The following is a 17,315-nucleotide window of genomic DNA, read 5'->3' as shown; positions in this document are numbered from 1 at the left end:
CAAGGGAAGGGAAGGGAAGGGAGGGTGGCTGGCTCCATGACCACAGCTGAGAAGCAGGGTAGCTTGCTCCTGTGACCTTTAGAGCTGCTGCTGTCCCACCCTGACAAACACCTGATCAGCAGCCTATCAGCCATTTGGTGGAGAAGGCAGCAGCAGCTCAGTAACAGTCAGTGCTTCAGCAGCTGTTGAAACAGCTTCTGACTTCCTGCAAAGGCAGCACCCCACCAAGCAGAAGGGAGAAACTGGCTGAGACAGCGAACACTGACAATCTGTTCCCTTCTCCAGCAGGGAAGAGCACAGGCTGTCAGTGGTCCAGCTTACCAACAGACTTCCCTGAGGGAATGGATAAGGAAAGGAGCAACCCCCTATTGCCCACTGACTGGAGAGCATGCCTTTGAGTCAGATTTGTACCAATCCAGCTAGAGAGCTGTGCAGGGGTGTACTACAAGTGCCTCATTACCTTATAGCCCTATAGGTGAACATGTGTCCAAGAGACAAAAAATTTAAACTACTTGCCAAGGTGCCAGGCCTCTTCCCCCAGTGTACATAAACCCCTTTGGGACTTCTCATAGTCCACAGTCCATGACAACTTTAGTTATCTAAGCAAACTTAACCAACTTTCTGTTTATTTACTTCTCCAAATACTGAATCTACAGCAGCCAGTATCTACTTAAAGGAGCATGCTGTCACTTCAATTAAGTTCTAAACAATTCAGTTCAGCTTTTGATTGAAAACAGGAACTTGTTTCCTCCAATTACACTGTTTATATTCTTTAGGAGTAGACATTTAAAAAAATGAGAAGGAGATTAGAGCATGATTTTTCTTAAACATCTCTCATGGTGATATGACTCCCTCAGCAAAAAAAATATCCAAATAGTAGATTCACATGTCCTTAAATGACATACTTGTTTCCTCCCTTCCTACTTACTAAGGAAGTAATTGAGAGTCTACTTCATTTTCTGTTGGTTCTTTTTAAAAAAAAAAAGAAGATATTTACCACATTCCTCATTTTCAAGAACAGTTGCTGTTTAAGGATACACAGCATATCCTCATCAGTATCACCCATTTCACACTTTATTTCCTTTAGAACCCTCAGATGAATACCATATGGTCCCAGTGATTTATTTCACTTGAGTTTCTCAAGTTGCTCCATAATTCCTCCTTAGAGATTCTGATTTCTGTTAAGGCTGCACATTGATTTTCTGTGAGAAGTGCAGTTGGAATAAGAATTTCCAAATCATCCCCTAAAGTAAAAACTAATGCAAAAATTAATTTAACTTTTCTGCTGTTCACTTTTTAATTGTCCCATCACCTCTTGTCACTAGAGGCTTAGAGATAGAGTCTAGTTGCTTCTACAAGTTTAAACAGTATTTTAAAATCTATCTTGATGTCTTTAGTTTGCATGCCAGCTCTTTTCCCTTTCCTTTTTATTTCTGCATTGCATGATGATAACTATAGTACAAATCCCAATCTAATTATGTAGCTTGTGCAGTTTTTGCACAGTGGCTCTTTTCAGCCAGTACGTGTGTGTGCTACTCCCTGCTCACTTTTTGTCTCCATTTTTATTTTGATACCCCTGAACCTTGCATGTTTCTATTCAGAAAAGAATTAGACAAATCTTGTGAATGGATAGAGAACTGGGAGCCAAGAAATCTTGGTTTTGTTTCTTTTCTCCCACAGGTACATTATGCATACACGAGCAAGTTACTTATCTTTTCTATGCCTCAGTTTCTCCATTTGTAAAAGTTGGGGGGGGTTAAATTTTGCAAAGCATTATGTGATCTTCAGCTGACAGATGCTATGGAACTGTTGCCTCATGGATAGAATACTGGACTAGGACTTGGGAAACCTTGGTTCTATTCCCAATTTGATGCTTCCCTATCAGCCGACGAGTCATTTCACCTCCTATTATTCAATTTCTCCTTCTGTAAAAGTTGGAGGCACTGGCATTTCTTGTTAAATGCTTGAGATTGATAGATGAAGTATGTATAAAATCACTATCCAGATTGCATATATGATTATTTAGTAAAATAAAGTATCCTTATATAACTTTGGGTACATAAGTTGTTTAGTCCTTCATCTTGCTGAACGTATGTGTCAAATACCAAGAAACACATTTCTCACTCAGAGGAAGACCATTTCTTAGAAATACAACACTAGCAAGGACAAAAGTTCTAAGTTAAAGTTTGAACTTTATAAGAAGAGTAAATGAGATGTGTTAAATAGCTTGCCTAAATTCATACAGTAATGAAAGCCTTCAAATTCAAAGGCCCTGGATTACCCTGCTGCCCATAGTTAATTTCCACGTGAGTCATTCTATTTTTCTGTGCTTCAAATTTCCTGCCAATGAGAATTCATTCTATTTATATAGCAGTTTTTATCTATTGATCTTGTAACAAGCCTCAGTAGTCCCACTTTATGGATGTCATAACTAAGCATTTAGATTTTACATGTTTTCTGAGAAACACTGGTCTTGTGAATGCAATGTAGGTCTTTTACATCAGAATGTGGGCTCTTTTCCTAGCTCTACCTGGAACTTGCTATGTGACCTTGGGAACAAACATATTGGCTTATTTCCCAAGGAAGTAATAGTTTTCATCAAGGTAAAGTTTGAAATTAAGGCCAACATTGGCTAAAGGTGGGTTTCCATCACTGTGTTCATTCCACTATAAAAGAAAGTTCACTTACTGGATCTTTGCCAGTTCAAAGTAATTCAGAGGACTGAAGAATTAGTTCTATAGGTGCCTTCTCAAATATGCACAGTATCACATTTTTTCAGTTGTGAACTTCAGAAGTGTAGGCAAAAAACTCTGTAAAATTAACTGCATTTGTGTAGAATAAGCGATATCAAATGCTTCTAATTCTGTAAAATTAAAATAATTAAATCTGGGAACACACGATCAATTCATCTCAAGAGACAGTTATTCCTTCACCAAATTTTAACTGTCAACCCCTAACCTTTTCATCTGTAGAACAGTTCATAGATTCATAGATGTTAGGGTCGGAAGGGACCTCAATAGATCATCGAGTTCGACCCCCTGCATAAGCAGGAAAGAGTTTCTTCCTAATGTCCCGTCTAAATCTGCTCTCTGCTAGCTTGTGGCCATTATTTCTTGTAACCCGCGGGGGCGCCTTGGTGAATAAATCCTCACCAATTCCCTTCTGTGCCCCCGTGATGAACTTATAGGCAGCCACAAGGTCGCCTCTCAACCTTCTCTTGCAGAGGCTGAATAGATCCAGTTTCTCTAGTCTCTCCTCGTAGGGCTTGGACTGTAGGCCCTTAACCATACGAGTAGCCCTTCTCTGAACCCTCTCCAGGTTATCCACATCCCTCTTGAAGTGCGGCGCCCAAAATTGCACGCAGTACTCCAACTGCGGTCTGACCAGCACCCGATAGAGGGGAAGTATCACCTCCTTGGACCTATTCGTCATGCATCTGCTGATGCACGATAAAGTGCCATTGGCTTTTTTGATGGCTTCGTCACACTGCCGACTCATGTTCATCTTGGAGTCCACTAGGACTCCAAGATCCCTTTCCACTTCCGTGCCACCCAGCAGGTCATTCCCTAGGCTGTAGGTGTGCTGGACATTTTTCCTCCCTAGGTGCAGCACTTTGCATTTCTCCTTGTTGAACTGCATTCTGTTGTTTTCTGCCCACTTGTCCAACCTGTCCAGTTCTGCTTGCAGCTGTTCCCTGCCCTCCCGCGTGTCCACATCTCCCCATGGAGATCAAGTCACCATGATTTCATTCGACGATGAGAAAACTAAACCTTTTTCATTTCTTCATACTGGAAAAATAAGTTAAATTGGTTTGATCAAATGTTCAACATACAAAAAGTCAACTTTGGCAGAAAATAACCCTTGAAAATATAAGCCAATAGATTTAAATGTCATAAATTCTGAGTTACCGACAACAGGAGATTGTAACGTAAGCATTTATAAAATGTTTAATGGGTTGCAACCAAAGTCACACTATAGTGACCGAGCAAGATTTTAATGTCCCCTTACATGTGGCCAATAGAGAGATTCTGGTATTTACATAATAACAGACTTCCTAAAGTTATTTATTATGGTAGACAAAATGATCTGCCCCATTTCTACAGGTGCAGTCAATGACAGTACAGCAGGTGTGAACAGGGAAACAAAGGGAGCTGACAGATGTGAGTTCCACGCTGTAACAGGAAGTGCCATGAGTTACAGTGATCCCTTATATGCAACAGACATTCGCTGTTGGGTCCGAGGGGTTGGGGGATCGAGCTCCAGTTTGGAGATGCTGCCTATCTGCAACTGTTCTCCCACAGCCTACTCCCCCTGCCACAGCTCCAGTGCTGTCTTCAGAATAAGGGGCAGGGGGAAGGAAACATAGGGAGCTTGGTCTGAGGTTTGCCCAGCCTGCACTGGAGGGTGGAATACTCAGGGGGGGAGGGGGCGGGCTCCAATCCACACAACCCCACCCTCCAGCTCAGGCTGGGCAAACCCCAGATGGAACTCCCTCCCCTTCCTTCTCTCCCTCCCATTATGAAGACAGCACTGGGAGTGGGGCTGAGCTACATCAGCCCAGCCCAGCCCTGCTCCTGGAATGCAGGAACACAAGTTAATGAAGGTGCTCCACTTTGAAGCACCTTCATCTGAACCCTCATATAATGAGGATTCAGATTGTCATGCAATCAGGCACTTTTAAAGCACTCTGCAGTCATGTACTTCGATAAGGGGATGGCTGTAGAATGCTTCAGGGTCCCGAGCACATGACACACCATCACTTCTGTCTGTGGCCAAGAATACAGAATGTGACTTCTACTACATCAGTCCTACTTCACTTAGCTCCAGGAAAGTCACGCAGAAGCTGACCACTGGGTTTGGGATCTGTGCACTGAAAGAAGATATGGTTGGAAAACTCACTGCAGTATTACCCTTTTGTAACAGGCTGTTGAAGCCAGAGGCTACAGCCCACCTGCAGGAAGTAACACTAAGTAAAGGCTGCTCAGGAAGACTTGGCCAGCAGCCCCATTTCCCAGCAGAGATAATTAGCTGCCACAGGAAATTAAAAGGCTCCCAAGGGAGGGGAAGCCAGGGGGAATCAGGCAGACAGAAGGTGAGAGAGAATGGCTGGCCTGGCTAGCAGCTACAATACTGGACCACGGACTCCCAAGGTCTGGAGAGAGACCCAGAGGCTGCAAGACTGAGAACAGCAGCACCATAGCAGACAGCTGAGTCACAGCCAGCCTGAGAAGAAAGACTGCAGTAAAAAGGAACAGCAGTAAGCTGGAGGCACCTTCTCAGGGGCTAAAGAAGACTGAGGCCCACAAGTTAACCCTTTGTGGACTGTAGTTACGTTAGTATTGGATAACTGATTGATGTAAGAGGATGCCTGAGATACAGGTGTACCATGGAAATAAAGGATTGTATCATGTTTAAAGACTTCATGAGTTAAGCAATAAGCCTGAATCTGTTATACCATTCAAACAGCTTCATGGAATTTCCAACCAAAGACTAGGGCAATATTAACCAAAGATCCTCCTTTTCCTTGATTCTGCATAGAGTGGTTCCATATTTTTCTTTTTTTTTTTTTTAGTACAAGTAGAAGTTGGCATCAAAGAAACAGAGGCAAAGTAGAATAGAGATTGGCTCAAATATTTTATAACAGAGCACTGCAATATTCTGACCTGAACAAAAAAAAGCTGAAGCTATTAACATTCCACAGAAATGTGAGACCCAAGGTTATTAATGCCTGGCAAACTTAAATAGTGTTTGATTCTCTGCTCCCACCTCAGAGATAGAAAACCTAGCTAGTTGAGAATTCCCACAACACAACAGTTTTCAACTGGTCAGGATTCCCAACCACTTTCTCTATTTGGCCCCAAACACAGAGGTCATGAGGTGCTAAAAAGAATACAGCCAGAGACCACTGCACTGCAGGCTATGCTTATCTGCTGCCTGGTCCTTCAGGGATAACTATCAGATAGTATCCAGTAGACTAACTCCAGGCCACTTTCCTCTAAACCAGAATCTAATCTACTACTATTCTAAGGGGCCTAAACCCAACTACCTAATAAATCCCATGAATCTTGCTGGGTTTTCCAAGCAGAAACTCAGTAAAGAGAAGTTCCATGTTGCCATATGTACCAGAGTAAAGACACTTTCTAGAAAAAGTGTAATCTCTTAGGTGAGATTAGATTTAAGTGTCACGTTTCTAACTTCAGTCATACTCCTGTAAATGCAGAGTAACTCTGTTGAAGAATATGGCCCAAATTTGGGGATTTGTTTGTTTATTTAGCATCATCAATTTGAAAGAACCAAAACTAACTTTGGTTGACCAGTAAGAGTTCAACAGAGATGACAATAGTGAAGTGAGTATCCTATGTGTGCTTTCAAGTGTTAATTTCTCTGCAAATGGAAAAATTACAAAGCCCAGTTCAAACAAATTTTAACATGCCTTTTATAGATCTTTCATGCTCAGAAATGTGATTTTCCCCCTTAAAGTGCCTTAGGCATCAACATCATATCGCTTTCCTCTTCTTTGTGTTTAGCTCCTCCCTTTACATTCTATTCTCTACAGAAAAGGAGTTTCCAACACTAAAACACCTTTCATAATGTTTGCGAAATACTAGTAAAAATTATCTATCGAAGAGAGAAGAGCTGTGGCTTCCATTTTTTTTCAAGTTCTAGAAGCTGGAACGTCTCATAAATAAACAAAAGAGGAAATACTTTAACAGAAACATTGTTCTTAAAATTCAGATTTTTCAAAATATGTAGATGAATTTATCTAAAAAGTTTCTGGATTTTTACATGAAAAAATCCAATTTTAACCAGCTTTTTCATTTTTTAATTTTTTTTTATACTTTAAGTAAAGAAGAAACATATTCCAAACCCTAACAATTTAATGTTTTTCATCTACCCTTTGCCCATTTGTTCTCAACCAGGTTCTAACACTATGTATTTACTCCACTCTTAGCCCTTTATTAAAAGGATTGAATGCAGCTAGCCTTCTATCTTACCCATATCAAACACAACTCACATTGCTAACAAAGATAAACAGTTTAAAATAGTGGGGTTCAATATGAGTGGAAATATGACATAACTTTCACTTCCTTTCACGTTGTTATTCATGCATGCTTTTGATGGATCAGATTCAGAGCTGGTGAAAATCAGTATACTTGCAATGACTCCAATGAAGCTGTACTGTTTTATGCCACTGAATGATAGCTTAAACCACCAAAATTAACAGAAAAAAGAAATTATAAAGCTGTTTCAGTGTACATGAGTGTCCCTATTGTCAGTAAGGATCAGAGCTATGAAAAGAAGGAACCGAAGTCACTTGCAGTTTAAACGTACACAAGTCAACGAGGTATAAATATACAGATCTTTGTCAAAAGATCATATGCTTCTTTGGTCACCTGTAGGCATTTTTCTTTTTTTATATTAAAAAAATGGATTGCCCAGAAGGATTAAACCAAAATAGTAAAAATAAATAAATGTCTCAAGATACTGCATCTTATACAAGATTTTTCTGAAGTTAATTTTAAGCCTACCAAGTTATACCTAACAACAGATACATGAGTGGTAGTCTTGTAATTTGGCCTACCTTTCCTTTCAGATCAGCACAGATTTCCTGTTGCTTTCGTCTATTATTAGCCAACATCATTTCTGCCTCATGAGCAGCACAGGCTTCAGCAATAGTCATTACGGCCTTCAGTAAAAAGGCTTCTCTAGCCTGAGCCCAGTTTAACATCAAAGCTCTGTGTTGATTCCTAGTGAAATGATACCGGTCCAAAGCTTTTTCGTGAACAACCTAAAAAACAGATAAATTTCAGAAAGATTTAAAACCAGACAAATGAAAAGAAAATCATTCTGGACATTACTGCATAATTTGCAAGTCACCATTGACATTAATGGTATTCCTATGGAATCAATAATGCAGGTCCTGAGTCTTCTGTTGGGTGCAGAACACCTCCATTCCTTGCACTTGAATGGCACCTAGATTTCTCCTAGTGTCTCTCTGTAGCACATAATGGTTTCATCTCCCAAGGACTAAAATGCTTCATTTTAAACCAAGTTATCTGGTTCAACATAAGGGTAATTGGGTAGTATTTAACGGTCTGTATGTCCAATGGTCAGACTATGTAATCTAATGGCTCCTTTTAGGCTTAAACTGTACAACTCTGCAAGTTGGAAGTACTAGTAAGTACTTTATATAAAATACTGAATAATTTGTAAAATCAGGCCCTTAATGGAAAATTCTGTTCTCTCACGGCTCCACTAAAGTCAATGATGCAGCACTGATGCAATACAGAATATGCTCAATTGTTTTTCCTAATGGAAAACAGAGGAATAAATTTGGATTCTCTGAATAAAGACTTAAAAAGGGATGGGAACCTAATATTGTCAAAGACGACACCAACTTTGCTATTCCTCCTTCCTTTCAGCCACCTAATTCTCCCTTATCAATAAGGCTTGAGAATTCAAGGGAGTAAGATCAGGGCCGTATAATACAAACAGCCATGCTAAAATTAATAGGGATGCTTGTAAAAGAAGGTACAACTTGGGGTGAGGGAGGTTTGCAGAAGGAGACCTTCATGTTGGGTTCAACAGAACATTTTTTGACAGGTACTTTATTTACTTGGATTTCAACTGACTCAGAGATGTAGTAGGAAAGGGCCTATAGGAGGACAGACTGAAAGATAAAGAGGTCGGGAAGGGCTGGCAGCTTCTAAAGGGCATTGTATTAGAAGCTCAACAAGAAGCTAATTTCAACATGATGGCAGCACAAGAAGAATGGCAAGAGACTGATGTATGTGGCTGCACAAGGAGGATTCTAGGATGCTTCAAAAGCAAAAGAAAACATACAGGCAGTGGAAGGATGGGCAAGTCTCTAAGGAATCATATCAAGAAATAGCAAGACCTTGCAAGGATAAAAATCAGGGAAGCAAAGATTAAAAATGTTACATCTGGTGAAAGAAATTAAGGACAATAAGAAAGGATTCTATATATGTGTCGGTCAAAAAATAAAGACTACTGAAGCTGTAGGTCCACAGCTAATTGGCTATTAACTAAAGGTATAAATTAAGTTGCTTTTCAAAAGCTACTTTGCCTCAGTCTTCACAAAAACAATAAGCTACAAGTAGAGAGCTAATGAAAATTATATATACAAGGAAGGAGAAAAGCTGGGGGTTGTGAAAATGGAAGAGATTGTCAAACCACTTTTGATGAGTTTGAATAAGTCAGCAGGGCCTGACAAACTCCAGTCCCAGGTACTGAAAAAAATGACAAAAAAGGGATCTCAAAGATTATAGCAATAATATGTACTGGGGCTGTGCAAAGCTTCGGTCGCTGATTCGATTCGGAGGAGATTTGGCCCGATTCAGTGGCTGAATGGCTGAATCTCCAAATCAAATCAGACCCTTTAATCTCTCTGAATCGAATCAGAACCCTCCGAATCAATTCAGAGAGATTCGGAAAGATTGAGAGATTTGGCCATAGACACAGCATTAAATGTTTTTTCTACATACCTCAAGGTACCAGGCGGCTCATCATCTCTGCAATGCTGGGGCAGATAGAGCATCCCACAGGAGTGAGGGGGGCTCCCCGGCACACTCAGCAGCAGACCCAGAAGTGGAACAGAAGCACTTCTGGTCCACTTCCGGGTCCACCGGGGAGTGCTGGGGGGGGGCCCCCTGTGACCCTCCAGCTTGGCGACTGATGTCTCCTTGGTTTAGGGGGAGCACCTGGGACCCCCCACAGCTGACTCCCAAGCTGAGGGGGGCACGGGAGAGCCCCCCTGCGTGCTTCCTGGTGGACCTGGAAGTGGACTGGAAGTACAGGCCCTCCCCCTCCCCCCACCCATGCTCCTATGGGACACTCCATCCACCCTAGCATCACAGCATTCATGAGCCGCACCTGGTACCTTGCGGCATGTAGAAAAAATCCATCCACCCTAGCATCACAGCATTCATGAGCCGCACCTGGTACCTTGAGGTATGTAGAAAAAACATTCAAAGCTGTGTCTATGGCCAAATCGCTGATTCTCTGAATCAGCATTGAATCTTCAGATTCAGCTGCATCAAACTGGAGACAGTGATCTGAATCAACCAATCAAATCCTTGTCTTTGATCTTGGCCGAATCCAAATCTGAATCAAATACAGCTCATTTTGCAGACCCCTAATATGTACAAAGTTGGGGCACAGAGGCTGTTATAAAGGACTGGAAAAGCACTGAAATAGTGCCCATCTTACCAAAAAATAAAGGCAAAAAATAGGACCTGGAAATTTTTTAATTGGTCACTGTGACAGCAGCGTGCTGCCATCACGGGCACAGGGTGAGGCAAGGAAAGGTTGCGGGGCAGACGCAACCCTTATACAGAACCCCGGACGGGATCACTTACCTCCGGGAGATCCGGCGGCGTTGGAGCCGAGACCGTGGCAGAAGCTGCAACTACAGCTGCGCGAGCCGGCATTACGCCGGTTATTTAAGCAGCTGTTCCCAGTAAGGAAGACAGCTGAGCCAATTGTGGCGGCCAACATGGCCGCCGTGGGCAAGTTTAAAAGCCCCGACAGCACACGTGGGGAGGGGGAGAGAGAGAGAGAGTGAGAGAAGGTGGGTAGCACAGCCGGTGTGCTGCGGCTCCCTCTGGGGAAAGGCACCAGCTAGGCTGCGCGCCGTACCCACACAGAAGGCAGGAGAAGGCTCGAAGCCTCTGACAGAGGCAGGCAAGGGGAAGCTTCCTGTCTTGCCACAGATAGGGAGCAGGGAAAGGCCAGTGCCCCTCTCAGGAGGAGGGAAACAGGGAGAACGACGAGGCGCCCTGCGCATATTAGCACAGACCCTTAGGGAAATAGAGACGGGGACATGGGCGGCAGTCCCTAGTAGCCACTGGGTCTGGGACGTCAGCCCGGGGAGTCTCCCAGCACAGGCAGAATATTATTTCTAGGAAAGTGAGGGAAGAAGGACACCAAGCTATAGCAAAAGAACCAGCGAGACTAGAGGACGGGCTGGCAGAGTGATACAGCTAGGCCCGGGTCCCTGCATTTGTGAAAACCAACGGCAAGCAAGCCCGTAGAGGACCACAGGTCACCATCATACCAGCACGTGATAGGTTGGCGAGTGGACGGGGTGTAGGGGTGGCGGAGCCCCGTGGAACACCATAAGCGACAGCTGTGAGTACACCCATGTCGGGGAACCCCTCTGGTAAGAACTCCACTGAAACCCTCTCACAATCATATACCAGCAAAGTCGTGGCAGGCGGGACAAGGGGAGGGGCTACCTAAACAACGGGTGGTACTAGACTCAAGTCATCCGTCATCACAGTCACCCTGACTTCAATACCTAGGAAGTTACTGGAACAAATTATAAAGATGATTTGTAACCACTTTGAGGAGGGAGAGCTAAATCACAGCCAGCATAGATTTTTAAAGAACAAATCATGTCAAATCAACTTGTTCTTTTTCTTTGTCAAAGTAATTAGTTGGGTGGATGAAGGGAATGCAGTGGACATAATATACTTAGACTTTAGTAAAGGTTTTATGAAGTCCCACGTGACCTCCTCATAAGCAAGATGCAGAAATGTTGGCTAAATATGATTACCCTTTGCGTACCACTATTGAGCCGGTTATCTATTCACTTTGTAGTAATTTTAAATGGATCAATGTCAGAAAGGCAGGAAGTTTCGACTGGAGTTCCACTGGGGTCTGTCTTGGGTCCAGTGCAAGTTAACCTGTTTAATAATGATGTGGATACCAGAACAGAAAGCAAATCTGCAGATGACATGAAACTGGGAAGGACTGAAAACACATTGGAAGAAAGGAGTAGAATTCAGAATGATTTCTATAAATCAGAAAGCTGGGCTAGAGAAAACAGACTGAAATGTATTATAGGCAAATGCAAGGTGCTACACCTGGGAAGAAGAATCAAAGACACAAAAAAAGAAAATAAACAGGGAGATAATTGGCTGAATGACAACACAGGTGAGAAAGATCTTGGGGTTTTGGTATACCCCAGACTCATCATGAGTTAACAATATGATGGAGTTGTAAAATAAAAAAAAAAAATAAAAAAAATAAAAAATAAAAAAGCAAATGCAATTTTGGTCTCCATCAACAGTAGTATTAGGTGCAAGCCACAGGTTTTGGGTGTCATCAACAGGAGGACTGGGTTTAAGACATGCCATTCATTCAAGCACAGATCAGGCTTAGAGTACTTTGTACAGTTTTGGGCTCTACATTTTAAGAATTGTGAGAGAAAAGCTAGAGAGGATCCAAAGGCAGACAAAAATGATAAAGGGGTTGAAAGGTAAGCTGTATGAGGAAAGGTTGAAAGAACTAAACACATTGAAAAAACCTAGTTTATAGCAATATTCAAATATCTGAAAGGCTAGATTTTTCTCCCAGATTGCAGAAGATAGAACACAAAGCAATGGCCTCAATTTGCAGCAAAAGTAGATTTAGATTAGCTATCAGGACAAACTTCCTTACTGTTGGAACAGTGAGGCAGTAGAATAGACTGCCTAAAAAAAGCTATGGAATCTTCTTCACTGGAGGTTTTCAAGAAGAAGTTGTATAAACATTGGTCATGGATAACTTACAAATAACATTCCTGCATTTATGCAGGGGGTTGGACCAAATGACCTTTGAAGTCTCTTCCAACACTATGGGCGCGTCCACATATGCAAGCACGTGTGCTTGAATCAGCTCAAATAAAAGTGGTGCAAATTTGAGCCAGGGCTTCTTGCCTCAGAGGACGTGCTTGGACATGTACTTTGTTGTGGAGCAAATTGTGCCACTTGGGGCAAAATAACCCTGCCTGGCTCCTCCCAGAATCTGCAGCTAGGGGGAGCTAGAGCCTGGGACCAACACCTGTGCCCTTCCACAGGGACTACAGCCCCCACAGAAAGGCTATGGCCCCCCAACAGGGGTTACAGCCCCCCAACAGGGGCTAAGGCCCCTACACAAGAGCTATGGTCCCCCCTGCAAGTCCCATATGCCAGCCCCCCAATTGCTGCCGCACATAGCCCCATCCCCCACCAGCTGCTGCAGCCCCCCAGAGCAGCACAGGGCAGCAGGGGGCAGGAGGGCTCGGGCTGGGGCCGCTGGAGCTGTCCCTCTGCCCCGCACTGTGCAGGTGGGGCCCCAGTGATACAGACAGCAGCTGGACTGCAGGTGGGAGGTCAGGCCGGGCAGAGTAGAGCTGAGGGGGCTGGGGGAGTGGGTGGGGCCAGCAGGGGTCCCCCCCATGGTCCTCTCCCCCCTCCTCCAGCCCCCCTGACCCCTTACTTACTGGCACTGGAGCTCTGGTGCTGCAGCATGCTGCCTGGCAGGCCACATGGTTCAGCACCAGGGCGAAGGGCCAACCACAGAGATGCTCTGGCAGCCAGAGCATCTCTGTGGAGGACCCAGCCTCCGGTGGCCTCAGGCTGCCCTGCTTTTTAAACTCTGCTTTTTTAAGACCCCTAGATATCCAGGGGTCTCCCGCGTTGCAAGTTTGCAGCACGGGGAACATTTTTTCATTCCCGCACGTGCCTCTTGCCCCATATCAAAGGGGTTTGAGATGAGGCAAGAGGCACGTGTGCACTTGTCTGGACGTGCCCTATGATTCTACACTGTTCATGTACTATGTAAATGTACTACACTGAACATAGTGGGGCCCCCAATCTGTCAGGATCTTCATGCACTGTGACAATATGAATAATAATACTGGAGTTACCCCACCTTGCACTTTTCTGCAAAATGATACATGTTTTACAAGCATGTCCATTTTCAGATAGATGCAAAGTCCCAAACAAGCAAAATTCTTTGGAGGAAGAATGGGAAATATACAACATGCAAAAATGTATTGTCCTAGGGCTACCAGAAGTTCCTAGATAACTGGAAATTTATAATGCTCCCCAGATCTATGTTCACAGACAAAATACAACAAAAATTCTTAGTAAAAAATGTACAAGAATTACTGAAGTTGCACAAGATAAAGTAATTATGTGGGCTTTGGTACTGTAATATAGAAAAAGGCCACACACGCATACGCCATGGGACTGTGCAAGTCAGGCATCTGTAGAAAGAGGCTGACATGAAAGTTAAAATGGTATTTGACTTCAGCACTCAGACTTATGTTGAAAATTATATCCTAAGATACATCCCCACTAAACTAATTTTACTGCACCACAAGGACTATGGTTCTTGAGGGCTGCCCTGATTGCCAAGTGCGTAACTAACAAAAATAGACAAGGAAGCTCATGCCTGTAACACAACAGTAGGATTTAGACCTCTATGAATTAGAAGTCAAAGAAAAAATAACCGTCTGGCCTTGCAGCTTTGAAAATCATATATACTGCAAGTTGTTTACCCTTTTTTACTTTTTGTCTTTTCAGATGTGTGAAAAAAAAAAACAATCAAAATCAAATCACAAAAATTATTTCTGATTGAACCTATCTTAAAAAAAAATCACCACTCAGATTATCATGCAAAATCTTTCATGTGTGAAGAACTTTAATTTTTAAAAATACTTTCTATTTAATATCCTACTGGTAAGATTTTACCTGTGTGGTATAAAGCTTAGTTTACGTTAATTTCACACCTGTCAAACATTCAGGAAAAAAAACTTACAAGCTTTGAAAATATACTGCCAATCACTAATAAAGAAATTAAGCAAACCCAGTTTAGCTATGCTAATAATATGTAACTATTTTAAAAATAGATTTTAGTACTGTTAGAACAAATCTGTATGTAGCATGCTGTTCCATTCCCTTAAGAGAAAAATGGACCCAGAGCTGTAATATAATCCAATTTATTTATTTAAAATAATTCCTAACAAAGTCTGAGGGTCTAAAATTAGACCCATTAAATTATTTATTTACTTTTATTAATTGACATGCATATTACAAAGGTCATTGGTCTCACCTTTTCTTTCAGCTCAGTTTCTGAAAGCAGAAGTATTAGTATTGACAAGAATTCTGCTCTGAGAAGGACCAACCACCTTCAGTGCTGTTTTTCATGTTTCCCAATGGCCAATCACGAATGTGACTCCATTTCACTACGCACTGTACCAACACAGAGTGCTAGATGGTCTCTTTTGGTCTAAAAGAATATGTAGGGGGAAAGGTAGGGGGCAGATGCTTGCTTTCTCCACTTTTTCATACACTGTCCTGAAGAGTCTTGGCTTTGAAGTCTCTCTTATTTTTAGTACCAAGTAGAAAAAGAATAAATAATAAACTTGCTCCATACAATGCTTATTGGAGGCACTTAGAATATCATCATTTTTAACTACAGCAATCTTTTGGGGGCCAATTTCAGGCAATTTTCCACATTTTTGCTTCAAACATGCACAGTGGGCAAATCAGAATGATTGATTAATCTGAGAGGGTTCCTGCTCACAAAAAGAGACCAAGAAGGTAGAGTGCAAGAACAATGTGACATGAATATAAACACCCATAGCACAAACAATCCCAGCAAGCTGGATTCAAGGTTCTTAGATTCACCATTAGACAGGGTGGAATTTCAACACTGCTGTAGCCCATGTTGTGGAAAAGTGAATTTTTTAGGACCATATTGTTAGTTATATTAGGCACGTATTTAGGGTATTTCATCTGGACTGTATTTATGAATATAAAACTTTTTTATCTCGCATAAAATTTAACTCACTTTAAAATATAAAACTTTTTTTCTTTCAAGCTTCTGTAATTAATATATTAATGCATGTTCATTACAATGATTTTTAAAATAATGGAGCTTTTCAACATAAAAAAAACCCAGCACTGACCAGCTCATGCCTAGATTTGTCGGGTAGATACCTCTGTAGCATATCCAAGTAGAGAGTTCTTCTTCTCTGAAGGTCACTTGGATACTGAGTTATAACAGTCTGAAAAACCCAGAGATCATCTTCACTCCATCCAAAGTTCCTGTAAATATTCAAAATAATCAGGTCCAACATAATTTAAATTGAAAATGAATCAGATCTGAAAATCATAAAATTTGGCTTTCTTTAAGGCTAACCCTTGGCTTTCTTTAAGGCTAATCTATGCAGGGTGCAATTAAATATCAAATGGGCTTCTGAAATGTCATTCAGAAGTTACTGAATGACAGAGGGTATAAGCATATTCCTCATGTAGAGTCCAACTCAATTAAATAGAGTGATGGATTAAAAGAAAATAGAAAAGGTGAGAGGCAGGACAAATAAGATAGTGAAAACCATCCCTGTGATCTGTTCTTGGCAAAGAGAAGCCACACCTTTTCTGCCTTGTACTTTATGCTCTTGTCCTTCTCACAAAGACTCATCCCACTCACTCCCTAACCCCTAGTTTTAAAAAAATAAATAAACAACATGAACAAAAGGTAGGTTGTTTGCCCAAAGTTAGAAGAGAAGAGCTGGCAGCAACATTCCCTTCCTGGACTCTCTCCTGCCTCTTGTTCTTGGATATCCAAAGCCATTCCCCAAAGGGGCCTTCCAGAGCCCTACACTATATTCCCAACTGAGATGGGAATTTCAGGGTAGAAACAGACATTGCAAAATAAAGTAGATTAACTATGCCTGGACACTTCCAAGCACAGCTGATCCACTTCACTGCGCAAAACACACATTACGCATTGATGCTCCAGGACAACTGTTGATGTGTTCTCCTCAAGCTCGAGGAACCTGGTCTGATGCACCCTGGGAATTCCTGGGCAGGATCTGGCCCCACAGGCCCTGGGAACACCTGCCCAACTTTCCTCACTTACTGAGATGCACCCTGGAGATCCCAGGGGTGTATCTCAGCAAGCAGAGAAAACCAGAAAGGCAATCCTAGGACTTGAGGAATGCAGTTTTGCCCAGAGATTCCCGGTGTGACTAAAATCAGGTCCCTCAAGTGTCTGGAGCACATGCCAGGGCAGCTGGAGAGCATGGGCAGCTATGGGCTGCTCACACTCTCGCATCATAAACAGATATCCACTGTTAAAACGTACATCCAGCACAAATAGATAACACCTTTGTTGCAACCACTATTTATAGTGTGGCTATTTATATCTGTGGATATCTATTTGCTTGGCCTTTGTGCCCCATAAAATATGTTATGGGGGCACAAAGGTAACATCTGTTTCTACCCACATTTCCCAGTCTATTGTATTGTCTTGGTCCCATGAGTAAAAGACTGGCTGGAACATTAAAGAATCAGTTTATCACTATGAGGAGATGAGAGTTCTTGCCCTTCTTGCTGCCAGAACCCTACTCCCAGGCCTAAATTAGAAATAAAAGTATTTTTCCAAACCACTTTCCAAGGTTTTTTTCTCTCCCTCAGTGACTGAATTCTTCTATTCTACAAGTACTGTTCCTAGGTCAGTGCTACCCCTCTTCTAGA

The 17,315-nt window shown here is 42.3% G+C and overlaps 1 protein-coding gene across 3 annotated transcripts in view; it reads right to left on the bottom strand.

The window, feature by feature from the left end:
- The window catches only part of CCDC148 (coiled-coil domain containing 148), a 166,757-nt gene that overhangs the window by 90,933 nt on the left and 58,509 nt on the right, over positions 1–17,315 (bottom strand). For all 3 annotated transcript variants that reach the window (XM_006020353.3, XM_006020354.3, XM_025199922.1), the window contains 2 exons: positions 15,743–15,881; positions 7,583–7,789 (listed from right to left, as the gene is read on the bottom strand). In XM_006020353.3, coding sequence (XP_006020415.1) covers positions 7,583–7,789; positions 15,743–15,881 — 346 coding nt within the window. The remainder of the gene's footprint in view (positions 1–7,582; positions 7,790–15,742; positions 15,882–17,315) is intronic.

Source organism: Alligator sinensis, unplaced genomic scaffold (genome assembly GCF_000455745.1).
Source record: "Alligator sinensis unplaced genomic scaffold, ASM45574v1 scaffold389_1, whole genome shotgun sequence".
NCBI lineage: Eukaryota > Metazoa > Chordata > Crocodylia > Alligatoridae > Alligator > Alligator sinensis.
The sequence above is the reverse complement of the archived record's forward strand: the minus strand, read 5'-3'. Positions and strand labels throughout refer to the sequence as shown.